Source organism: Cherax quadricarinatus, chromosome 3 (assembly GCF_038502225.1).
Source record: "Cherax quadricarinatus isolate ZL_2023a chromosome 3, ASM3850222v1, whole genome shotgun sequence".
Taxonomy (NCBI): Eukaryota; Metazoa; Arthropoda; class Malacostraca; order Decapoda; family Parastacidae; genus Cherax; species Cherax quadricarinatus.
The window spans coordinates 74512849-74538920 of NC_091294.1; the positions used below are offsets into that span (position 1 = coordinate 74512849).

Consider the following 26072-nt stretch of genomic DNA (forward strand, 5'->3'; position numbering starts at 1 on the left):
AGTGGGTGGTTATTGTGGTGTGTAGTGGGTGGTTATTGTGAGGTGTAGTGGGTGGTTATTGTGGGGTGTAATGGGTGGTTATTGTGGGGTGTAATGGGTTGTTATTGTGGGGTGTAATGGGTTGTTATTGTGGGGTGTAGTGGGTGCAAGTTGTGGGGTTTTGTGGGTGGTTATTGTGTTGTGCAGTGGGCGGTTATTGTGGGGTGTAGTGGGTGGTTGTTGTGGGGTGTAGTGGGCGGTTATTGTGGGGTGTAGTGGGTGGTTATTGTGGGGTGTAGTGGGCGGTTATTGTGGGGTGTAGTTGGTGGTTATTGTGGTGTGTTGTGGGTGGTTATTGTGGTGTGTAATTGGTGGTTATTGTGGGGTGTAGTGGGTGGTTATTGTGGGGTGTAGTGTGTGGTTATTGTGGGGTGTAGTGGGTGGTTATTGTGGGGTGTAGTGGGTGGTTATTGTGGGGTGTAGTGGGTGGTTATTTTGGGGTGTAGTGTGTGGTTATTTTGGGGTGTTGTGTGTGGTTATTGTGGGGTGTAGTGAGTGGTTATTGTGGGATGTAGTGGGTGGTTATTGTGGGGTGTAGTGGGTGGTTATTGTGGGGTGTAGTGTGTGATTATTGTGGGGTGTAGTGGGTGGTTATTGTGGGGTGTAGTGGGTGGTTATTGTGAGATGTAGTGCACGGTTATTGTTCGGTGTAGTGGGCTGTTATTGTGGGGTGTAGTGGGTGGTTATTGTGGGGTGTAGTGGGCGGTTATTGAGGGGTGTAGTGGGTGGTTATTGTGGGGTGTAGTATGTGGTTATTGTGGAGTGTAGTGGGTGGTTATTGTGGGGTGTAGTGGGTGGTATTGTGTGGTGTATTGGGTGGTTATTGTGAGGTGTAGTTGGCTATTATTGTGGGGTGTAGTGGGTGGTTGTTGTGGGATGTAGTGGGTGGTTGTTGTGGGGTGTAGTGGGTGGTTATTGTGGGTTGTAGTGGGCGGTTATTGTGGGGTGTAGTGGGTGGTTATTATGGTGTGTAGTGGGTGGTTATTGTTGGGGTTAGTGGGTGGTTATTGTGGGGTGTAGTGGGTGGTTATTGTGGGGTGTAGTGGGTGGTTATTCTGGGGTGTAGTGGGTGGTTATTGTGGTGTGTAGTGGGTGGTTATTGTGGGGTGTAGTGGGTGGTTATTGTGGTGTGTAGTGGGTGGTTATTGTGGGGGTTATTGGGTGGTTATTGTGGGGTGTAGTGGGTGGTTATTGTGGGGTGTAGTGGATGGTTATTGTGGGGTGTAGTGGGTGGTTATTGTGGTGGGTAGTGGGTGGTTATTGTGGGGTGTAGTGGGTGTTTATTTTGGGGTGTAGTGGGTGGTTATTGTTGGGTGTAGTGTGTGGTTATTGTGGGGTGTAGTGGGGGGTTATTGTGGGGTGTAGTGGGTGGTTATTGTGGTGTGTAGTGGGTGGTTATTGTGGGGTGTAGTGGGTCTTTATTGTGGGGTGTAGTGGGTGGTTATTGTGGTTTGTAGTGGGTGGTTATTGTGGGGTGTAGTAGGTGGTTATTGTTGTGTGTAGTGGGTGGTTATTGTAGGGTGTAGTGGGTGGTTATTGTGGGGTGTATTGGGTGGTTTTTGTGGGGTGTAGTGGGTGGTTATTGTGGTGTGTAGTGGGTGGTTATTGTGGGGTGTAGTGGGTGGTTATTGTGGGGTGTAGTGGGTGGTTATTGTGGGGTGTAGTGGGTGGTTATTGTGGTGTGTAGTAGGTGGTTATTGTTGTGTGTAGTGGGTGGTTATTGTGGTGTGTAGTGGGTGGTTGTTGTGGTTTGGTAGTGGGTGGTTGTTGTGGGGTGTAGTGTGTGGTTATTGTGGTGTGTATTAGGTGGTTATTGTGGTGTGTAGTGGGTGGTTTTTGTGGGGTGTAGTGGGTGGTTATTGTGGGGTGTAGTGTGTGGTTATTGTGGGGTGTAGTGTGTGGTTATTGTGGGGTGTAGTGGGGGTTATTGTGGGGTGTAGTGGGTGGTTATTGTGGTTATTGTTATTGTGGTGTGTGGTGGGTGGTTATTGTGGGGTGTAGTGGGTGGTTATTGTGGGGTGTAGTGGGTGGTTATTGTGGTGTGTAGTAGGTGGTTATTGTTGTGTGTAGTGGGTGGTTATTGTGGGGTGTAGTGGGTGGTTATTGTGGGGTGTATTGGGTGGTTTTTGTGGGGTGTAGTGGGTGGTTATTTGGGGTGTAGTGGGTGGTTATTGTGGGGTTTAGTGGGTGGCTATTGTATGGTGTAGTGGGTGGTTATTGTGGGGTGTAGTGGGTGGTTGTTGTGGGGTGTTGTGGGTGGTTATTGTGGGGTGTAGTGGGTGGTTATTGTGGGGTGTAGTGGGTGGTTGTTGTGGGGTGTAGTGGGTGGTTGTTGTGGGGTGTAGTGGGTGGTTATTGTGGGGTGTAGTGGGTGGTTGTTGTGGGGTGTAGTGGGTGGTTGTTGTGGGGTGTAGTGGGTGGTTGTTGTGGGGTGTAGTGGGTGGTTATTGTGGGGTGTAGTGGGTGGTTATTGTGGGGTGTAGTGGGTGGTTGTTGTGGGGTGTAGTGGGTGGTTGTTGTGGGGTGTAGTGGGTGGTTGTTGTGGGGTGTAGTGGGTGGTTGTTGTGGGGTGTAGTGGGTGGTTATTGTGGGGTGTAGTGGGTGGTTGTTGTGGGGTGTAGTGGGTGGTTATTGTGGAGTGTAGTGGGTGGTTGTTGTAGGGTGTAGTGGTTATTGTGGGGTTAGTGGGTGGTTATTTTGGGGTGTTGTGTGTCGTTATTGTGGGGCGTAGTGAGTGGTTATTGTGGGATGAAGTGGGTGGTTATTGTGGGGTGTAGTGGGTGGTTATTGTGGGGTGTAGTGTGTGGTTATTGTGGGGTGTAGTGGGTGGTTATTGTGGGGTGTAGTGGGTGGTTATTGTGAGGTGTAGTGCACGGTTATTGTGGGGTGTAGTGGGCTGTTATTGTGGGGTGTAATGGGTGGTTATTGTGGGGTGTAGTGGGCGGTTATTGAGGGGTGTAGTGGGTGGTTATTGTGGGGTGTAGTATGTGGTTATTGTGGAGTGTAGTGTGTGGTTATTGTGGGGTGTAGTGGGTGGTTATTGTGTGGTGTATTGGGTGGTTATTGTGAGGTGTAGTTGGCTATTATTGTGGGGTGTAGTGGGTGGTTGTTGTGGAATGTAGTGGGTGGTTGTTGTGGGATGTAGTGGGTGGTTATTGTGGGGTGTAGTGGGCGGTTATTGTGGGGTGTAGTGGGTGGTTATTGTGGTGTGTAGTGGGTGGTTATTGTGGGGGTTAGTGGGTGGTTATTGTGGGGTGTAGTGGGTGGTTATTTTGGGGTGTAGAGGGTGGTTATTGTGGGGTGTAGTGGGTGGTTATTGTGGTGTGTAGTGGGTGGTTATTGTGGGGTGTAGTGGGTGGTTATTGTGGTGTGTAGTGGGTGGTTATTGTGGGGTGTAGTGGGTGGTTATTGTGGGGTGTAGTGGGTGGTTATTGTGGGGTGTAGTGGGTGGTTATTGTGGGGTGTAGTGGGTGGTTATTGTGGTGTGTAGTGGGTGGTTATTGTGGGGTGTAGTGGGTGGTTATTGTGGGGTGTAGTGGGTGTTTATTTTGGGGTGTAGTGGGTGGTTATTGTTGGGTGTAGTGGGTGGTTATTGTGGTGTGTAGTGGGTGGTTGTTGTGGGGTGTAGTGAGTGGTTGTTGTGGTGTGTAGTGGGTGTTTGTTGTGGGGTGTAGTGAGTGGTTATTGTGGTGTGTAGTGGGTGGTTGTTGTGGGGTGGTAGTGGGTGGTTGTTGTGGGGTGTAGTGGGTCTTTACTGTAAAATGTATGGAGCTCAATATGTGTATAGGTCTGTGGAACATTTGTGTGGCTGAAGAACATATTTGTGGTGGTGAAGAACATGTGTGTTTGGCTGAAGAACAACACATGTGTGGGGCTGAAGAACAACACATGTGTGGGGCTGAAGAACAACACATGTGTGGGGCTGAAGAACATGTGTGAAGGGCTGAAAAACTTGTTTGTAAGGCTGATGAATGTGTATGGCTCTAAGGAATATGTGTGTGGGGCTGAAGAACACTGTGGGACTGAGGAACATATGTGTATTGATGATGAACATGTGTTTGTGGGTCTAAACAACATGGTTTTCGGGCTGAAGAACATGTGTGTTGTGGTTAACATGTGTGTGGGGTTGAAGAACATGTGTGTTGTGCTGAAGAACATGTGTTGTGCTGAAGAACATGTATGAACAGCTGAAGAACATGTGTGCAGCAGAGGAACATGTGTATTGTGCTGAAGAACATTGTGGTAGCTGGGTATCATGTGTGTTGGGCTGAGAAACATGTGTTTAAGGCTAAAGAACATGTGTGTGCGGCTGAGGAACGCGTGTGGGTCTGAAGAACATGTGTGTGAGGCTGATAAATATGTGTGTAGCGCTGAAAAACATGTGTGTGCGACTTAGGAACATGTGTGAGGCTGAAGATCATGTGGAGCTGAAGAACATGTGTGTTTTGGGCGAGGAACATGTGTGTGGGGCTGAGGATCATGTGTCGGGCTAGGGAACATGTGTATGGGGCTGAGGAACATGTGGGGGGCTGAGGAACATGTGTGTGGGACTGAGGAACATGTGTGGGACTGAGGAACATGTGGGGGCTAAAGATCATGTGTGTGTGGGGCTGAAGAGCATGTGTGTGGGGCTGAGAAACATGTGTGTGGTGCTGAGGAACATGTGTAGGAGATGAACATGTGTGTGTGGGGCTGAAGAACATATATGTGGGGCTGAGGAACATGTGTAGAACTGAGAAATATGTGTGTGGGGCTGAGGAACATGCGTGTGGGGCTGAGGAACATGCGGGGGCTAAGGATCACGTGTGTGAGGCTGAGAAACATGTGTGGGAGATGAGGAACATGTGTGTGAGACTGAGGAACATTCGTTTTGGGCTGAGGAACATGTGGAGGTTGAGGAACATGTGGGGGCTGAGGGACATATGTGGGAGCTGAATAACATGTGTGTGGGGCTGAGGAACATGTGTGGGAGCTGAGGAACATGTGTGGGAGATGAGAACATATGTGGGAGCTGAGGAATATGTGTGTGATGTTGAAGAACACATCTGCGGGACAGAAGAACATGTGTGTGGGGCTAAGATACACGTGTGGGGCTGAAGAGCATATGTGTTAGGGGTTGAGGACCATGTGTGGGGCTGAGGAACATGTATGTGGACTGAAGAGTGTGTGTGGGGCTGAGAAACACGTGTGGGGCTGAGGAACATGTGTGTGCGGGGCTGAGGAACATGCTTGGAACTGATTAATATTTGTGTGACTGAGGAACATGTGAGTGGGACTGAGAAACATGTGTGTGGGGCTGAAGAACATGTGAATGGAACGTAGGAGCATGTGTTGTGCTAAGGATCATGTGTGTGATGCTGGGGAACATGTGTGGGAGCTGAGAAACAGGTGAGTGGGGCTGAGAAACATGTGTGTGGGGCTGAAGAACATGTGAGTAGGGCTGAGAAACGTGTGTGGGGCTGAAGAACATGTGAGTGCGGCTCAGGAACACGTATGGTGCTAAGGATCATGTGTTGTGCTGAGGAACATGTGTAGGACTGAGGAACATGTGTGGAGGCTGAAGAACACGTGGGGGCTGAGGAACGTGTGTGGGGGGAGGGCTGTCGACTCTGGTAGGGTGACAACACACAACACAAACCAGACGGGGCACAATGTCCACAACAAGGGTGGGGGACTGGCAGGCGGTTCATATTTTTTGTGTTAGGGTCGAGTCCACTGACTGTCCTGGTGAGTGGGTGTGACGGTACTCTAAATAATGCTGCTGCATCACCACTTACTGTAGTGTGTAGTGGCAACTTTGCATTGGTGCACTCACACACTAATTCTGTGATCACCTTAAGTCTCAGTAGAGGCAAACTGCTTGGTTGTCAATGTTAGAATTTATGGTGACGGGTGTTGCCAAAGAGTTTAATAACTGTGACTGCCGTCACAGGTAACACAGTGCCCTGCCGTCACTCAGCTGTGTGAGCTGGTGACGGTGTGCAGGTGTGTGCAGTAGTTTTATAGTTAGTGTGGGCTGGGCCGTGGGTTAACAAGCCTGTGGGCTACAAGACTACGTGGTGAGCTGGATTCCAAGAAGCGCTACACCGCCACTACCTGGTGGGTTCTGAGGATGGCTATAACATGCCGGTATCCGCGGCTGTCAGCACCCCAGCCTGAACCTTCCCCAGACTTGGTAAGATATAAGCAACACCTCCCACCTTCAATGGTTAATTGATTACGTGACTTGGTCATAACAAGTAACATATTCGGTCTTAGGTTATGATGCCTTACCAATGTCTGGAGAGCCCAGCTAATATATGGTCCTACAAAAGCTAGCTAGGAAATGCTTTAAACTGATCATTACCTCTGGGTTGAGACTCGCAAATGGAAAATTTGAAAAGGCTTCTGCCGATTTCCATAATGCAGGAAACACGGAACATAACTGAAAATAAAAACCCAATAGATAAGAGTGGAGTGTGACCCAGGTAGGTTGTGTGTATGTGTGTGTGTGTGTGTGTGTGTGTGTGTGTGTGGGTGAGCAGTGTACAACACACACACACACACACATACACACACACACACACACACATATATACCACACACATCTTCAATACCTCACGCACACACACCAAGTGTATGTGTATGCAAGCATTTGTGTCACCTACACCACAGACAAACATGTGTACTGCTCACCCATACACAACAAGTGTGTGTAGTGCAGGAGTTGATACAACCATACACCAAGTGTGTGTGTTTGTGTGTGTTTGTGTTGTTACACCTGACACAACTATACCCCAGACCTTCACCGGCCGGCTTGGTCTTACCTTAACATGAAGTTAAATATTAACTCTGAGCATAAACACAGCTCTTAGGAGTTGAAGAACTGACAGTGACAGATCTAAGAAGAAAGATTATACCCGAAAAGCAGTCAGGCTGTTGAAACAAGGAGGAATATCCATGCAGAGTAAAGCAGGCAGGTCCTACCCATGACCAGATGACCTGTCGCACCCCTCCTTGTATCACTTTCACACTCACCCATCACTCCCACACCCACAGACTACGCCCACAATGAAATCAATGCTCACACAGCAGCCTACGCCCACACCACAACCTACGCCCACGGAGCCTACGCCCACAACACCGCCAGTCCTGACCTCGTATCTTGTAACATCGTAAACACATAGTAATTATACTTGCGCCCATAAAGAACATGAAATAACTTACTGTATGAAGACTGGCTGGTCATTGGCAAAAGAGTAAGTAGGAGTGCAACACAACAACGTTCTACAGACAAACAAACACATGACACGGCTGTGCCATCGAGTGATGGCACTCCGGAGCGGCGGGACATAATCAGATGAACAAGAAGACAGGGAGTAGAAAAGACGTATATCTGAAAATACTATTAGTGCAGATCTGCATCATTACTCCAGCTGGGAGGGAGTCAGGGAGCCCTGGGAGAGCCCGGCTACACACCAGCCATAACTGCTAGACAAAAAATTCTGAATCTACTGTCATCTACTAAAATTATTATGACAAATGTCATTAACAAAGGTATTTAGTGAGGGGGAGATAAAAAAATCTTTCTATTCTCCCAGATATGGCCGGTGTTAAGCCTAGCTCCCGGGCCGGAGGCTCTGACAATAACTTAAAACTTACCATCGAATTTTTGTTGCTCTGGCATAGAAAACAAGAAGTGGTGTCGTACAAGTGAGAATAGGAATGGCCAATACCCGAGCCTTCTCCGTCCTGGGTCGATGAAAGGGGGGGAGGGGGTAGTTGTGAGATTGTGTATGTTATGGTACACACACCTGCCTCCTTCCACATATCATGGTAACACCTGCCTTAACTATACACCTGTGTTTGACTCGTTCACCGCTTCTCTCGTTCCAACTGCACCTTTCATTCTACCTTGATCTCTCGTTCATCTAAACTGTTTCACTCTCTCCAAAATCAATACACCAGCAACACACCAGAAACACAGCAGCAACACACCAGTCACACCCGAGTTTATTGTTGACATATATCTTCCGAGTTACAAGTATTCCATGGGCACCCCACTGGTACTGTTGAGAGTAGTGAAGCAAAGGCAGGGTGTAGTGAAGCAAAGGCAGGGTGTAGTGAAGCAAAGGCAGGGTGTAGTGAAGCAAAGACACAGGGTGTAGTGAAGCAAAGGCAGGGTGTAGTGAAGCAAAGGCAGGGTGTAGTGCAAAGCAAGGGTGTAGTGAACACAGGGTGTAGTGCAAAGACACAGGGTGTAAAGGACACAGGGTGTAGTGAAGCAAAGGCAGGGTGTAGTAGTGTAAAGCAAAGTCAGGGTGTAGTGAAGCAAAGGCAGGGTGTAGTGAAGCAAAGGCAGGGTGTAGTGAAGCAAAGACACAGGGTGTAGTGAAGCAAAGGCAGGGTGTAGTGAAGCAAAGGCAGGGTGTAGTGAAGCAAAGACACAGGGTGTAGTGAAGCAAAGGCAGGGTGTAGTGAAGCAAAGGCAGGGTGTAGTGAAGCAAAGGCAGGGTGTAGTGAAGCAAAGGCAGGGTGTAGTGCAGCAAAGACACAGGGTGTAGTGAAGCAAAGGCAGGGTGTAGTGAAGCAAAGGCAGGGTGTAGTGAAGCAAAGACACAGGGTGTAGTGAAGCAAAGGCAGGGTGTAGTGAAGCAAAGGCAGGGTGTAGTGAAGCAAAGACACAGGTTGTAGTGCAGACAGGGTGTAGTGCAGCAAAGACACAGGGTGTAGTGAAGCAAAGGCAGGGTGTAGTGAAGCAAAGACACAGGGTGTAGTGAAGCAAAGACACAGGTTGTAGTGAAGCAAAGACAGGGTGTAGTGAAGCAAAGACAGGGTGTAGTGAAGCAAAGACCCAGGGTGTAGTGAAGCAAAGACACAGGTTGTAGTGAAGCAAAGACAGGGTGTAGTGAAGCAAAGACACAGGGTGTAGTGAAGCAAAGACAGGGTGTAGTGAAGCAAAGACACAGGGTGTAGTGAAGCAAAGGCAGGGTGTAGTGAAGCAAAGACAGGGTGTAGTGAAGCAAAGACAGGGTGTAGTGAAGCAAAGACAAGGTGTAGTGAAGCAAATCCAGGGTGTAGTGAACCAAAGGCAGGGTGTAGTGAAGCAAAGGCAGGGTGTAGTGAAGCAAAGGCAGGGTGTAGTGAAGCAAAGACACAGGTTGTAGTGAAGCAAAGACACGGGTTGTAGTGAAGCAAAGACACAGGTTGTAGTGAAGCAAAGACACAGGTTGTAGTGAAGCAAAGACACAGGTTGTAGTGAAGCAAAGACAGGGTGTAGTGATGCAAAGGCAGGGTGTAGTGAAGCAAAGGCAGGGTGTAGTGAAGCAAAGGCAGTGTGTAGTAAAGCAAAGGCAGGGTGTAGTGAAGCAAAGGCAGGGTGTAGTGAAGCAAAGACACAGGTTGCAGTGAAGCAAAGACACAGGTTGTAGTGAAGCAAAGACAGGGTGTAGTGAAGCAAAGACAGGGTGTAGTGAAGCAAAGACAGAGGTTGGAGTGAAGCAAAGACAGGGTGTAGTGAAGCAAAGACAGGGTGCAGTGAAGCAAAGACAGAGGTTGTAGTGAAGCAAAGACAGGGTGTAGTGAAACAAAGACAGAGGTTGTAGTGAAGCAAAGACAGAGGTTGTAGTGAAGCAAAGACAGGGTGTAGTGAAGCAAAGACAGGGTGTAGTGAAGCAAAGACAGAGGTGGTAGTAAAGCAAAGACAGGGTGTAGTGAAGCAAAGACAGAGGTTGCAGTGAAGCAAAGACAGAGGTTGTAGTGAAGCAAAAACACAGGTTGTAGTGAAGCAAAGACAGGGTGTAGTGAAGCAAAGACAGGGTGTAGTGAAGCAAAGACAGAGGTTGTAGTGAAGCAAAGACAGGGTGTAGTGAAGCAAAGGCAGGGTGTAGTGAAGCAAAGACAGAGGTTGTAGTGAAGCAAAGACAGGGTGTAGTGAAGCAAAAGCAGAGGTTGTAGTGAAGCAAAGACAGGGTGTAGTGAAGCAAAGACAGGGTGTAGTGAAGCAAAGACAGAGGTTGTAGTGAAGCAAAGACAGGGTGTAGTGAAGCAAAGACAGGGTGTAGTGAAGCAAAGACAGAGGTTGTAGTGAAGCAAAGACAGGGTGTAGTGAAGCAAAGACAGGGTGTAGTGAAGCAAAGACAGGTTGTAGAGAAGCAAAGACAGGGTGTAGTGAAGCAAAAGCAGAGGTTGTAGTGAAGCAAAGACAGGGTGTAGTGAAGCAAAGACAGGGTGTAGTGAAGCAAAGACAGAGGTTGTAGTGAAGCAAAGACAGGGTGTAGTGAAGCAAAGGCAGGGTGTAGTGAAGCAAAGACAGAGGTTGTAGTGAAGCAAAGACAGGGTGTAGTGAAGCAAAGACAGGGTGTAGTGAAGCAAAGACAGAGGTTGTAGTGAAGCAAAGACAGGGTGTAGTGAAGCAAAGACAGGGTGTAGTGAAGCAAAGACAGGGTGTAGTGAAGCAAAGACAGAGGTTGTAGTGAAGCAAAGACAGGGTGTAGTGAAGCAAAGACAGGGTGTAGTGAAGCAAAGACAGGGTGTAGTGAAGCAAAGACAGAGGTTGTAGTGAAGCAAAGACAGGGTGTAGTGAAGCAAAGACAGGGTGTAGTGAAGCAAAGACAGGGTGTAGTGAAGCAAAGACAGAGGTTGTAGTGAAGCAAAGACAGGGTGTAGTGAAGCAAAGACAGGGTGTAGTGAAGCAAAGACAGGGTGTAGTGAAGCAAAGACAGGGTGTAGTGAAGCAAAGTCCAGGTTTAGTGAAGCAACAACAGGCTGCAGGATAACCTATCGTATAATCAAGTCATAACTTGACAGTTAAACACCTTGTCGTAATGAAAGCTTGTTGCGATGTGTGTTTTCTTCAGTATTGTCCCAGGTGCGTCACTACTTCCAGCTCTCACTTCTCTTATCTCTGTATGTGCTCAATTACCCATACTGGTTTAGCGATTCACCTAAACACAACGGCAGTGTGTCACTTGTTACTGTTGTGGTGTCTCAGGGACATGTGATTATGGGGACAGAGTCTTCACTCTTGGCCCTACCTCATACCCTCGTGGGTCGTGTCGTATCTATTCTTAAGACTGTGTAGCAATCAGGGCTGGTTCATAAACAGACCAGCGGGGCAGTGAACTACTACACCATAAAGAGGCATGTAGTGAACTGTGATAATTACTACTAGCCTCTACCTTCCCTGAGAACGTGTGTTCAGTCTCCAAAGTTGTCACCTGGTCTGTAGTTTAAAGTTTAATTGTCTGTCCACACAGTCCACCTGTGTTTTTTAAATTGTGAGAATTACTTTATGCAGTCTTCGTAGTTTTGTGTAGTTTATCAGGTATGGCTCTACACAGGCGCTTCTGACTCAGACACTGGTTTTAGGCGAGCTTAATTTTACGCCTGTCTTGATTTAGGATTCTAAAGATTCTAATGTGTACTGGACTGTCGTAAGTCTCTAAACATATTCAATGTGTGTTTCTAGGAATATGGTGGTAGACTGCCTCAGTGAAGACTCCGGTACACCTAGTTCCAAGCATCTCTCCACACACAAGACTCCAGAGTATACCTAGTAATCCGTCTTGATAAAGCTGACTATAATAAGAGCAAATCACTGCACGTTGTGTCTTACTGGTACCGAGTTAAGTGTTGATAAATTAGACACATGTGCAACTCTTGGGTATCTTTATTGAGGAAACGTTTCGCCACACAGTGGCTTCATCAGTCCATACGTAGGAGAAACTTGAAGAACAGGAGGAGAATGAGGTAATCAGTCCCTCAACCTAGGAAAAAATTTCTCCTCTTATTCCGTGTGCCTCAAGTTTCCTCAATAGCCTCTGATGTGGAACTCTATCGAAAGCCTTACTGAAGTCCATATACACAATATCATATTCATTACCATGATCTACCTCCTCAAACACCTTAGTGAAAAAAGTTAGTAAATTCGTAAGACAGGAACGCCCCTTTGTAAAACCGTGTTGAGATTCATTAATCAATCTGTGCCTGTCAAGATGGCTACGAATTACTTCTGCAATTATTGATTCCATAAATTTTCCCACTATGGAGGTAAGGCTTATTGGTCTATTGTCTTAATTTCATCTTGTCGGTATTATATACCATTCTTGCACAACTTGTCAGACACTGCAACATCATGGAATCTTGATTCTGAGGACATGTACATAACCTTCACGACTACGACAACTACTACTACAACTAACCCATCTCTTTGGGAAGGACCTACTTCCACTGGGGAATTCCGCCCACCAGTGACTATGTCCTCGTCTGCTACACCTGACGTTACTATATAAGCGCCAGGCTCCTTGCTTCTGCTTCAGAATCTCCACGACTATGGTGCTCTTCGCACTTACTCCTAGGTTCAGGGACTGATTACCTCATCTTCTGTATATAGTCCTACTGTCTTCAAGCTATGTCCTAGAATTTGTATTGATAAAGCCACTGGATGGCGAAACGTCTACAATAAAGATACCCAGATGTTGCACAGGTGTCTTAATTTCATCTTGTAAATAGGTATTACATTTGCCATTTTCCACTTATCAGGCACTATGCCAGTTTGTAGTGACATGTTAAAAAAAAATAGCCAAAGGTATGCTAAGTTCCTCTTTACATTACTTTAACACCCTTGCAAACAGTTCATCAGGACCTGGGGATTTGTTAGGTTTTAGTTTCTCTATTTGTCTGAGGACCATGTCACTAGTTACCGCAATCGTACATAGTTTATTATCATCCTGTTCTACATAATCTATTATTTCAGGAATATCGCTAGAATTTTCCTGGGTGAAAACTGAGAGGAAGTAGGTATTGAGAATTTCACACATATCCTTATCACTGTCAGTGATCTGACCAGAGTTACTCACACAGACACACACACACACACACACACACACACACACACACACACACACACACACACACACACACCCTCCTAGGTCTACAGTATAGAACTGTACACTATTAATCTACGTTAGAGCAGGCTGATGCTTGGTCCGCCTAGTGTTGTATGACAGTGTCACCTAGTGTTGTATGACAATGTCACCTTGTGTTGAATGACAGTGTCACCTAGTGTTGTATGACAGTGTCACCTAGTGTTGTATGACAGTGTTACCTAGTGGTGTATGACAGTGTCACCTAGCGTTGTATGACAGTGTCACCTAGTGTTGTATGACAGTGTCACCTAGTGTTGTATGACAATGTCACCTAGTGTTGTATGACAGTGTCACCTAGTGTTGTATGACAGTGTCACCTAGTGTTGTATGACAGTGTCACCTAGTGTTGTATGACAGTGTCACCTAGTGTTGTATGACAGTGTCACCTAGTGTTGTATGACAGTGTCACCTAGTGTTGTATGACAGTGTCACCTAGTGTTGTATGACAGTGTCACCTAGCGTTGTATGACAGTGTCACCTAGTGTTGTATGACAGTGTCACCTAGTGTTGTATGACAGTGTCACCTAGTGTTGTATGACAATGTCACCTAGTGTTGTATGACAGTGTCACCTAGTGTTGTATGACAATGTCACCTAGTGTTGTATGACAGTGTCACCTAGTGTTGTATGACAGTGTCACCTAGTGTTGTACGACAATGTCACCTAGTATTGTATGACAGTGTCACCTAGTGTTGTATGACAGTGTCACCTAGTATTGTATGACAGTGTCACCTAGTATTGTATGACAGTGTCACCTAGTGTTGTATGACAGTGTCACCTAGTGTTGTATGACAGTGTCACCTAGTATTGTATGACAGTGTCACCTAGTATTGTATGACAGTGTCACCTAGTGTTGTATGACAGTGTCACCTGGTGTTGAAGGCACACAGGTGTCTATCTCAACATCTGAACACCTGTCTGCGGTTATGTTAACACTGATGAATGTAGTTGTTACTTTGTGATGACTTGGATATGAGTTTAAATTGGAAATATAAACACATATGCAGTATAATGTGATCCTTTATTGACTACGTTTCCCCCACACAGTGGGCTTTTTCAAGTCTTGAAAAAGCCCACTGTGTGGGCGAAACGTAGTCAATAAAGGATCACATTATACTGCAAATGTGTTTATATTTCCATTGTGTCGGTATTTTATACCATTTATTTCCATGAGTTTAAATTACTTAAAGTCTCCTGTAACTGTGATGAACATGTAGTGAAGATGAATTTTCATCACATAATATCAGATATTCCATTTTAACTTCACAAATTTTAAGAAACGATAGTAGGTGAAAGAAGGTTTCTGTAATCAGGGACTAAGTCAGCGCATCTGGAAATCTTTGACGCTTTTGCGAGAAATGTTGCAACAGATGTTCCAAAAGTGAAAAATTTTTTAACTTGTCTGTTGTCTGCACCACTTGCAACATGACTATATCTTGTGTGTTGCTTTTTTTATACCATTGAGTTTAAAGGCTTGTTGAAAATTTGTTAAAATACCGACAAGTTGATGATTAAGACAAGTGCAATAGCTAGGTTTCGTTGCTGATGAAACCTATCGCCTGCACAGTAGACTTCTTCAGACGAACACCTGCTGCCTGTCTTAGTCATCATCGAGTTTAAAAACCCCAGGATGCAACCCAGAACAGCCGCCTGTTACATAGTTACTACTAAGTCAGCAGGAGCAATGTGTAAGCAGGGTTTCCCATACGTCTCCGTCTTCTTCGGATCAAACCCCAGATTCGTCAGGTGTGAGCCAGAGATGCTACCACGGAACTACGAATGTTCATAAGTCATTAACTACATTATTATCCAACCCCCTACCCCCTCCCCCTTGAAAAAACATGGAATCTTATCCCCATGCAATGCTTTGTGGTTGGCAAGAAGGCGATCATTAGAAGCGAAAAGATTTACGAAAAGGCATCTTCGCGCAGGTAGTTCTAACTGCGTCACTAGTCGTGCAAGAGATGAGGGAAGCCATAGAAACAGGGAGATTAGGAACGTACAGAGCTGGGACGGGTCAAACTGCAGAGAGGACTGAGGCAGCTTCAACCGACCTGCCTTGTCTCAGGAAGAGTAGGAAGCAAGAGTGAGGCCAAGTGTGAGTAGGTCTGACTAAGTCTGACGGGTGGTGGATCATTTAGGGTCAAGTCAGCCAGGGAAGGAGCAGGGACGGGCCATCGAGGAACAGGTCAGCTAGAGTTGGAGCACGGATGGGTCATATAGGGTCAGATCAACCAGTATTGGATCAGGGATGGGTCATGAAGGGTGAGGTGAGCCAGTGTTTGACCAGGTATGGGTCATGTAATGTGAGGTGAGCCAGGTCTGGGGGCTCAGATAGAGTGCCAAGAAAAAAACAGAATCAGAGCTGTGTTTATCTAAGTCTAACATCATCTCAAATACTCACTACTCAGTGTTCGAGACATTGTAACTTCACTTGAATAATCTGAATAAAAATAATAATATATACACATAGATACATACATTTATATATACTAACACTGAGAGTTTCAAAGTGTTCAAGGCTGATTAAATTAAACTTGGAGTGCAATAAGAAAGGTAAAGCGATACACACTTGAAGAGACTTTTAAAGTGCAGTGCAAGAACTCGGTGGTCACTCATAATGTATAAATCTGTCACTCTTTACGGCTACAATCATCTAATAACAACACACACAATCGGAATCCGTTCAAGGCAAGTTGTTGGTGGTGGCTGGTAGCCACCCACAGTGCTAAGTGTCGCAACAGAATACTGAAGACAAAAATTATATACAAAATTTCAGAAAGAAAGTAAAATGAAGAGGTTAAAGTATTAATTACTTGTATATTTACATTGATAATGAATACATTTTATGAAGCAAGAATCAAAATAAATAGTTACATAACCCGAGGTATGACAGGGATAATCTGTAAACAAATCCTCTCAACCATACACAACACCTCACTCTCAAACTTACACATTTCCCTCTCAACCATTCGAAACACCTCCCTCTCAACCATACAAAATACCACTTCTCAACCATAAACAAGCACAGTGGCTAGTAGAGTACAAGCTTGAGCAATCCAGTGTATCATACTCTCAATATATCCATTGTATACATTGCTTATATCCACAGAAAAGCATCACTGGAATACAGCAACTAGACGAGGATTTAACGTCTTGTGTGTTGCGACTCAGTTTAGACAGCGAGGAACACCAGAAAAACACAGCCCCACACACCCATGGTCCTACACAACCCCACACACCCATGGTCCTACACAACCCCACACACCCATGGTCCTGCACAGCCCCACACACCCATGGTCCTATACAACCCGACACACCCATGGTCCTACACAGACCCCACACCCATGGTCCTACACAGCCCCACACACCCATGGTCCTACACAGCCCCACACACCCATGGTCCAACACAACCCCACACACCCATGATCCTACACAACCCCACACACCCATGGTCCTACACAACCCCACACACCCATGGTTCTGCACAGACCCCAAACCCATGATCCTACACAAACCCACACACCAATGGTCCTACACAACCCCACACACCCATGGTCCTACACAACCTCAAACACCGATGGTTCTACACAGCCCCACACACCCATGGTCCTACATAGCCTCACACACCCATGGACCTACACAACCCCACACACCCATGGTCCTACGCAGCCCCACACACCCATGGTCACACGCAACCCCACACACCCATGGTCCTACGCAACTCCACACACCCATGGTCCTACACAGCCCCCACACCCATGGTCCTACACAGCTCCACACACCCATGGTCCTACACAATCCCACACACCCATGGTCCTACACAGCCCCACACACCCATGGTCCTACACAGCCCCCACACACCCATGGTTCTAAACAGCCCCACACACCCATGGTTCTACACAGCCCCACACACCCATGGTCCTAAACAGCCCCTCACACCCATGGTTCTACACAGCCCACACACCCATGGTCCTACACAGCCCCCACACTCCCATAGTTCTACACAGCCCCACACACCCATGGTCCTACACAGCCCCACACACCCATGGATCTACACAACCCCGCACAGCCCCACACACCCATGGATCTACACAACCCCGCACACCCATGGTTCTACACAGCTCCACACACCCATGGTCCTACACAACCCCACACACCCATGGTCCTACACAACCCCACACACCCATGGTTCTACATAGCCCCACGCACCCGTGGTTCTACACAGCCCCACACACCCATGGTCCTACACAGCCCCACACTCCCATTGTCCTACACAACCCCACACACTCATGGTCCTACACAGCCCCACACACCCATGGTCCTACACAGCCCCACACACCCATGGTCCTACACAGCCCCACACTCCCATGGTCCTACACAACCTCACACACCCATTGTCCTACACAGCTCCACGCACCCATGGTCCTACACAGTCCCACATACCCATGGTCCTACACAGCCTCACACAACCATGGTGCTACACAGCCCCCCACACCCATGGTTCTACACAGCCCCACACACCCATGGTCGTACACAACCTCACATACCCATGGTCCTACACAACCCCACACACCCATGGTCCTACACAACCCCACACACCCATGGTCCTACACAGCCCCACACACCCATGGTCCTACACCGTCCCACACACCCATGGTCCTACACAACCCCACTTACTCATGGTCCTACACAACCCCACACACCTATGGTCCTACACAGCCCCCACAGCCATGGTCCAACTCTGTTACCACCACAATCATAGAACAACACAGTCACCCCTACAACCATGGATCAACAGTCACCCCTACAGTCATGAACCAACAACGTTACCTATCACAATCATGGCCATACACAGTTACCAGTCACAATATGGCTCTACACAGTTATCTGTCACAATCGTGGCTCTACACAGTTACCTGTCACAATCATGGCCGTATACAGTTACCTGTCACAATCATGGCCCTACACAGTTACGTGTCACAATCATGGCCCTACACAGTTACCTGTCACAATCATGGCCCTACACAGTTACCTCCACAATCATAGCCCTACAGAAGAGAGGAGAGAAGCAGTAGAGAGAGCCTGAACCTACATTGTTGCCGGGTTCCATATTGCTGGTGTCAATGGTGCGGTAGATGCCAATGGGTATCTCACAGGTAGTGGAGCACAACTTCTGGTACAGACGTCCATACGTCCTGATCCACAGATCTTGCTTGCCAATCTTCATCTGAGGGACACGACACATGTGAAGCACACACCTGTCTCTATATTTAAAAATTAGTCACAAGTGAGTGATTCTTGGTGAACTAATCGGTAACTAATTCTTGGTGAAGAGCACCGTTGGTGCTCTTCACCATCTCCAAGGCTGAGGGACTGATTACCTCAGCTTTTGCATATAATTCTTCGCATTATGTCCTTGTATTGACAGTCACTGGTTGGCGATAAGTCTACAAATAAAGATACCAAGATGTTACATTTGTGTCTAAATGTTCGTCTTGTCGGAATTGTTTACCACTTATATACTATGTCTAAATTCTCTCCTTATGGATGACTGAGACACTTCCACAACATTTGGGAATTTTTTTCCTAGAAAACGTTTTCAAATTCTTGAGCAACTTAAGGAAAAGGCTGGACAAATACATGGATGGTTTTGATGGCCTTGTACGGGCCAGTAGTCCTGCCGCAGTGTTCCTCCATTCTTATGTTCTTACTATATTTCTCAAATGTTGCCCCAAGTGTGTCAGTTACCAACTTGTCAGTTTTGTAAAGTATTTATAAATATCCTTATTGAACACTGTGAAGTATTTCACTAAGTCCGTGACCATTCAAGGGGGGAGCTAGCTAAAATATCCCATACAGTGTGTGTTAGAAACTGTGACGGATTTCTCACCAAAAAATATTGCAGAGCAAGCTAGTATTTGACAGAGTACAAACCCAAGTTCTCAACGTCATTACCACGAGTTCTGATTCAGGCACCGCCAAATTTGTCCTCAAATTTCTCCTGCTCAAAAGTACATTTTTAGGTATATCCCTAAGAATACTCGTATTGTTTGTCAAGAAAATTTTCTTCTACCTTCAAACCTCTCCAAATTTTCCATGCGATACCTTGAGGATGCCTCTTCTGTTTGGACTCAAAGTTTCAGCATTGGTTCATCTTGTACAGGTGAAGTCCTCTGCTTCCCTGCACTTTGTGGTCACATGTTCTATTTCGTTAACTATCTTTCCCTCTAGCTTTCTTACCCACTGTACCTCATGCAGGAATTGCCTCGTACCTGTGTAATTCCCGCCCTTCTCGTACCGCTTAACTCTCCATTGTTAACTCTACTGTGCATTCGAAACTCAGGACCACGTGATCGCTAGCGCCTAGGGGCCATTTGTGTGCGATAACCCCTGTGACTAAACTGTTCAAGATGAATACTATGTCCAGCCTTGCTGGTTCATCGTCCTTGATACATGATACATGAAGTTGATACATGAAGTTTTCCAGTCTCTTCACTCTTCATGTCTCTGACCCCCTCCATGTTGCTCCAGATTTTCTCAATCTCCTTATGGTTGAAATCCCCCATGATGAGTAACTTTTCCTTGCTCATATGAGCCCATCTGGTAACCTCAGCTAGTGTGTCCACAATTGCTCTGTTGCTCTCATCGTATTCTTGTCTTTGTCTCCTGTTCAGTGGTGAGTTGTACATCACTGCTGTCATTACTTTTGGACTCCCATTTTGAAATGTTCCTATGTAGTCATGCACTACACCTTTGACTAGTCCTCCCATCTCCTCAAAACTCCATTAGTTTTTGATGAGCATCTCAACTCCTCCTCCCCCTCTGTTGTTCCCTGTCTTTCCTCAGGATCTGATATCCAGATGGGAAGATCGCATCTATCACCCCCATGAGCTTTGTGTTTGTGAGTGCTATGATGTCTGGGAATGCCTCAGTGATTCTTTACTGCCATTCCTCACTCTTATTTGTTATTCCATTTGCGTTGGTGTACCATAACTTTAGCTTCTTTTCCAGATTTGCATTCTGGAGGGTGGGAAGGGCTGGTGCAGGCTGAGGATACAGTAAGTAGGTCTGGATATTTTGGTAGGCTGCTATTGTGGTGGTATTAGTTTTGTGGGTGTGGAATGTGGCTTTGCTCTGGTTATTGTGTTTGGTTGGTGTAAGGTAGTAAGGGTTGAAGGGGTGATGTGGGTGGTTCTGTGGTCAGTTGTACTTGTTCCACCTAAGGCTATGCTTTCCTGTCTGTTGGTACCTGCTCTCCCTTTTTTGCCTCTGGCACCTTCTTACTCTTTCTCTCAGTAGTTCCCTTTATTTTTATGTTCTGTCATGGTCGAGGTACTTACTGGTATTCTTGGGAACCCTTTAACAATAGTTTCCATTGTAGGATCTTGTTTTGTACCATTTCTGTTTTTTATGTCGATTTGATTGGGTGGTTCTTTTCCCCTCGAGTACCACCCAAGTCTCTGAAAATTTGTCAGTTAGGCCTTTTCCCTCCCCGTGTCTTCTTTTGTCATACACAAATAACCTGCACATAGAAGAGAGGAGCTTACGACGACGTTTCGGTCCGACTTGGACCCTTCACAAAGTCACACTAACAAAAAGGAGAGAAAGAGAGAGTATATATAGGCCAGCAGACAGGGACCGGACAAGAGAGGTAGTGGTAGAAGTAGTAGTATTGGAGGTAGTCAATACTAAGAGAGAGGAGCACTGCAAGGGAGCTAGGAGCCCACAAAGACTAAGAAAGAGGAGCACTGCAAGGGAGCTAGGAGCCCACAAAGACTAAGAAAGAGGAGCACTGCAAGGGAGCTATGGGCCCACAAATGGTAGGAGCAAGAACGCAGATGGGGGGGGGGGATAAATAATAAAGGATTAATACCCAAGGCAGAAGAAAGAAAACCCAAAGGAGAAAGAGGAGAGGGGAAAGGGAGAAGGGGAAAAAAGAATCAGGTTAAGTCACGGGTGTTCTGAAGTTTGGAGCATTTTACAATGTAGTGGGAAAGGAAGGCATCTACAGAGACGAAGCCAGGACTAAGATTCATACAAGGAAAGTTGTGTATTAGGGAGGATTCAGCCAGACGGCAATGTTCTCCTTTGGGTTTTCTTTCTACTGCCTTGGGTATTTATCCTTTATTATTTATTTCCCCCCTTCTGTGTTCTTGCTCCTACCCTTTGTGGGCCTCTAGCTCCCTTGCAGTGCTCCTCTTTCTTAGTCTTAGTGGGTTCCTAGCTCCCTTGCAGTGCTCCTCTTTCTTACTCTTTGTGGGTCCCTAGCTCCCTTGCAGTGCTCCTCTTTCTTACTCTTTGTGGGTTCCTAGCTCCCTTGCAGTGCTCCTCTTTCTTACTCTTTGTGGGTCCCTAGCTCCCTTGCAGTGCTCCTCTTTCTTGGTCTTTTTGGGCTCCTATCTCCCTTGCAGTGTTCCTATTTCTTAGTCTTTGTGGGCCCCTAGCTCCCTTGCAGTGCTCTTCTTTCTTAGTCATTGTGGGCCCCTAGCTCCCTTGCAGTGCTCCTCTTAGTCTTTGTGGGCTCCTAGCTCTCTTGCAGTGCTCCTCTTTCTTGGTCTTTGTGGGCTACTAGCTCCCTTGCAGTGCTCCTCTTTCTTAGTATTTGACTGACTCCACTACTACTTCTACGACCACCTCTCCTGTCCTGTCCCTGTCTGCTGGCTTATATATACTCCCTCCCTCTCTCCTTTTTGTTAGTGTGACTTTGTAAAGGGTCCAAGTCAGACCGAAACGTCGTCGTAAGCTCCTCTCTTCTATGTGCAGGTTATTGTCTATGACAAAAGACACGGGGAGGGGAAAAGACCCAACTGACAAATTTTCAGAGACTTGGGTGGTACTCGAGGGGAAAAGAACCACCCAATCAAATCGACATAAAAAACAGAAATGGTACAAAACAAGATCCTACAGTGCAAACTATTGTTAAAGGGTTCCCAAGAATACCAGTAAGTACCTCGACCATGACAGAACACAAAAAGAAAGGGAACTACTGAGAGAAAGAGTAAGAAAGTGCCAGAGGCAAAAAAGGGAGACAGAGCAGGTACCGACAGACAGAAAAGCACAGCCTCAGGTGGAACAACTAGTACAACTGACCACAGAACCACCCACAGCACCCCTTCAACCCTTACTACCTTACACCAACCAAACAAAATAACCAGAACCAAGCCACATTCCGCACCCACAAAGCTAATACCACCACAATAGCATATCCTCAGCCTGCACCAGCCCTTCCCACTCTCCAGGATGCAAAGCTAGAAAAGAAGCTAAAGTTATGGTACACCAACGCTAATGGAATAACAAATAAGAGTGAGGAATGGCAGGAAAGAATCACTGAGGCATTCCCAGACATCATAGCACTCACAAACACAAATCTCATGGGGGTGATAGATGCGATCTTCCCATCTGGATATCAGATCCTGAGGAAAGACAGGGGGGGGGGATCGGAGGGGGAGGAGGAGTTGAAATGCTCATCAAAAACTAATGGAGTTTTGAGGAGATGGGAGGACTTGTCAAAGGTGTAGTGGATGACTACATAGGATCACTTCAAAATCGGAGTCCGAAATAGAGCCTATTTCTACGACTAAGAACACTCCTCTCCAGAGTTATTCTTCGTCTGTCCCGTCTTCCCCGCTCATCCCATTGGGATCTTACCTGCACTTGTTCGTTCGTTCGTTCCTTTTTGTTAGTGTGACTTTGTAAAGGGTCCAAGTAGGACCGAAACGTCGCCGTAACCTCCTCACTTCTATGTGCGGCGTTATTTGTGTATTGTTCCAGTCACAGTATTGTACCTTTTGTTCTTTTGTCAAAGGTGCCAGTGTGTGTGTGTGTGTGTGTGTGTGTGTGTGTGTGTGTGTGTGTGTGTGTGTGTGTGTGTGTGTGTGTGTGCACTCACCTATTTATGGTTGCAGGGGTCGAGTTCATATCCTCGTTCATATCCTAAGATCACAGATAAACACACATAAAACAACCCAAGATTACACCGTCAGCATTGTTGACAACTTACCGAAGTAAGAAATCCTGAACCAGGAGCCTGGTCCACCCCCAACAGCAGTCTGACGAAGGTGATGAGGTAGTCTTTAACGAAGGCTTGGTAGAGGAGCGTGTCGAGCATACTGGCGGAGAAGACACTGCCAGCAGCGAAGGGCAAACGGAACATATAGGAGATGTGGGAACCTCGTTCTTTCTCGCGCTGTGTGTAGGGAACGTCCATTGTATTATACATTCGCACACATAAATCTAACTTATAGTTACGATTGACTTGAATGATATGTTCACTTACTGGAAAGTTAATACAAGTATCTGATGCATATGCTATGACTAGAGGACGCAGATAATGTTACATTTAACACAGATGGTGGAGTAACGAGGTGCGCACAAGTGTAGGTCTATAGGCTGTTGCTTCTCCCCTACAACTGCATCCTACAGAGCTCTCTGTAGTGTGTACCATCAATGTATCTTAAACCTTGTGTACCATTTTACGTAATCAAATACACCTATCTAATAGGGTGGTAGGAACAGTAGAATATCCAGACGGCTTCAGGGAGAAATCCAAATATTTTTCCTACGGAACTTTTTTTATTTACTTCTTCGAGGCTATGGGTCCCTATATATATGTATATATGTTGTACGTTTCAAAATTCGAGAAATACAGCGGGTTTCCAATTTCCTCACATTAACCGGGATTTGTCAATGATAAACGTAGACAACAAATACCAACAAACTGGCTCATAGACAGGATGGGGGAGGGGCAGTAACAGTCAAAGACTGAAAAGACCAGAGATGAGCCTCGGTGGCTGACAAAAGGTATAAAGGGGACACAATAAACATACAAGGTCACGAAGAAGTGTACCAGAAAAGAGTTGAAATCTCTTAGCAGTCTTAGAAAGACGAATAAGAGGTCATAGTTGTAAACAGAAAAGAAACTGGCATCAAAATTCTACAAAAAAAGATATTTTCTCAATGCGGGAACAATAGACTGGATACAAAGGGAACCAGTAAGTACCACAACCATTGTAAATAATGAATATTTGATAGATCGAACACTGAAAATGGGACACCATGGTTTTAGCTGTGATCCTGTAGCTACAAATAGGTAAACATCAATAGGTAAACACAAATAGGTAAAGACATTTAGGTAGTGACACACACAGCGGCTGGTGCACCTCTGTCACCATTCCGCCTAGGAAGACCCGTTCTATGGATATAGACAAAACTGTGTATTGATTATGTTCTTGTATATATATATATATATATATATATATATATATATATATATATATATATATATATATATATATATATATATATATATATATATATATATACTTTGAGTAGAATGCTTTCTTTATTTACTTTAATATCACCAAGTTACTTTACTGTAATAAAAGCCACGAAAATGGTGTAAATTACAATATACTTTAAATTACTAACATTCCACGTCCTCTTAAAGTTATGTCAAAAATTTTTGTAAATGTAAAAAAAGTATGATTTTTAGTAGCAAATACACGCACATATATTAGATATTACTTATTGAGAAGAAAACTAAATGCATATCACTAATTACACAAAGTGCAAGCATGCAAGTGTTGCTAGCATGCAAGTGTTGCTAGCATGCATGTGTTGCTAGCATGCAGACGCATCCAGAGCAAGACATTAATAATGCTATTTACAAGCCATGACTAGTACATGCTAATGCCAGGAGTATGTTGTCCCCTTTGTTTAATGTGCCATTGTTATTCCACGAGTAAATAGAATTCTAATCATGTATTTGCCCCTTTTAAAAGGCTGTAAAATTTCGAATACTTAGTTTATTATGACCCAAATATAAAGCATTGGTTCCTGATCGTCAATATATTTCTGTGCTTGAGTATTCAATAGCCCTCCCCAACCTCCGTAACTGCCAGCCCATTAATGAATTCGCTTTAGGCACCAAGAAAGTAATGATAGGGGCATGATGTAACTGAGAGCAAGTTACTCCCAGCAGAGTGAGTAGAATGTGTTGGTTGCATGTGCACAGGATGCTGATATAACCTCCATCTCAACACCATTACCCAAGACACTTTGCAATATTCTCTCGGCAATTTAGTTCCCGTGTATCTTACTCTCTGCATCGCTGGGAATGTTTTCCGCTTCGGTCACAGCGACATATTTAACTCCACGAACACCAAATTAAAATTTTGGGTCCTCTTACCGAAATTCTAAAACGAATTTAGCGTTACAGAAATAATAGTAATTTCGAAAAGGGCTTTACATTATAAAATTGAAGCTTGCTACACTTCTGATCTGTGGATAATTTTGTTAGATGGGCGAGTGTGTGGAGGCGGAGGTGAAGCCGAAGGAGGAGGAGGAGGTGATCATGCCGGCACAATAGAGACTCAAGACTCGATCTCAAGAGACTATAAGATATAGGGAGATAATGGTGTCTCAAAAGGTCTCCTCCTAACAGAAAACGATTTAAAATTCTTAAAAAGGATTTATGAATATTAACTACGTTTTTTATATCAAACATTTAGGAAAAAGTGGAAGTGTTAAGTGTGCCATTCAGATTAATATTTGTTTTTTTCAATGTTAATTAAAAAAAAGAGTAAGGGGCGAGCCGGAAAATCTCAATAACTGAAAATGAGACGTGATTCTAGAGCCCGCTGTACCAAGCATCAAGCAGACCGTCGGGATGCAGCAAGCCTCAGGGTGTTACTGAGAAGGCAGTCAAACTTCACGAATGAGAAAACAGGGAGCGCTGCGCAGCGTCACCAGGCTGCGCCGGTGACCTCTGAGCTGCGAGTCCCTGAGTTCTCAGGAGAGAGAGAGGAAAAAAAAAAGCCAAGAAATCGGAAAATTCACTAAAGTGGTTATATGGCCACAACGACGCGGCTTGTTACCCGTTCCAGCTGATTAATGACTTCAGAGTAGTAAATAGGTCGTTGCGGCTGTGGTCGCCGCCGGAACGACCGGGAACGTGAGCGACGAGACACAGGTCGACTCCCGGGGACCTGAGGCTGGCTACCCTGCAGGTTACACAGTGCTCGTCAGACTCACCACACCACTACACTTACTCACACCCGACATCATTATCATAGTCACACACACACACACACACACACACACACACACACATACACACACACAC

At 45.8% G+C, this 26072-nt stretch overlaps 1 protein-coding gene across 4 annotated transcripts in view; it reads right to left on the reverse strand.

Annotated features, from left to right (window-relative positions):
* The window catches only part of SLO2 (slowpoke 2), a gene marked incomplete at its 3' end in the record, with an annotated part of 260978 nt that overhangs the window by 23819 nt on the left and 211087 nt on the right, over positions 1-26072 (reverse strand). For 3 of the 4 annotated variants that reach the window (XM_070092471.1, XM_070092465.1, XM_070092455.1), the window contains 3 exon segments: positions 7681-7770; positions 18042-18176; positions 22950-23135. In XM_070092471.1, coding sequence (XP_069948572.1) covers positions 7681-7770; positions 18042-18176; positions 22950-23135 — 411 coding nt within the window. 4 annotated transcript variants of the gene reach the window in all.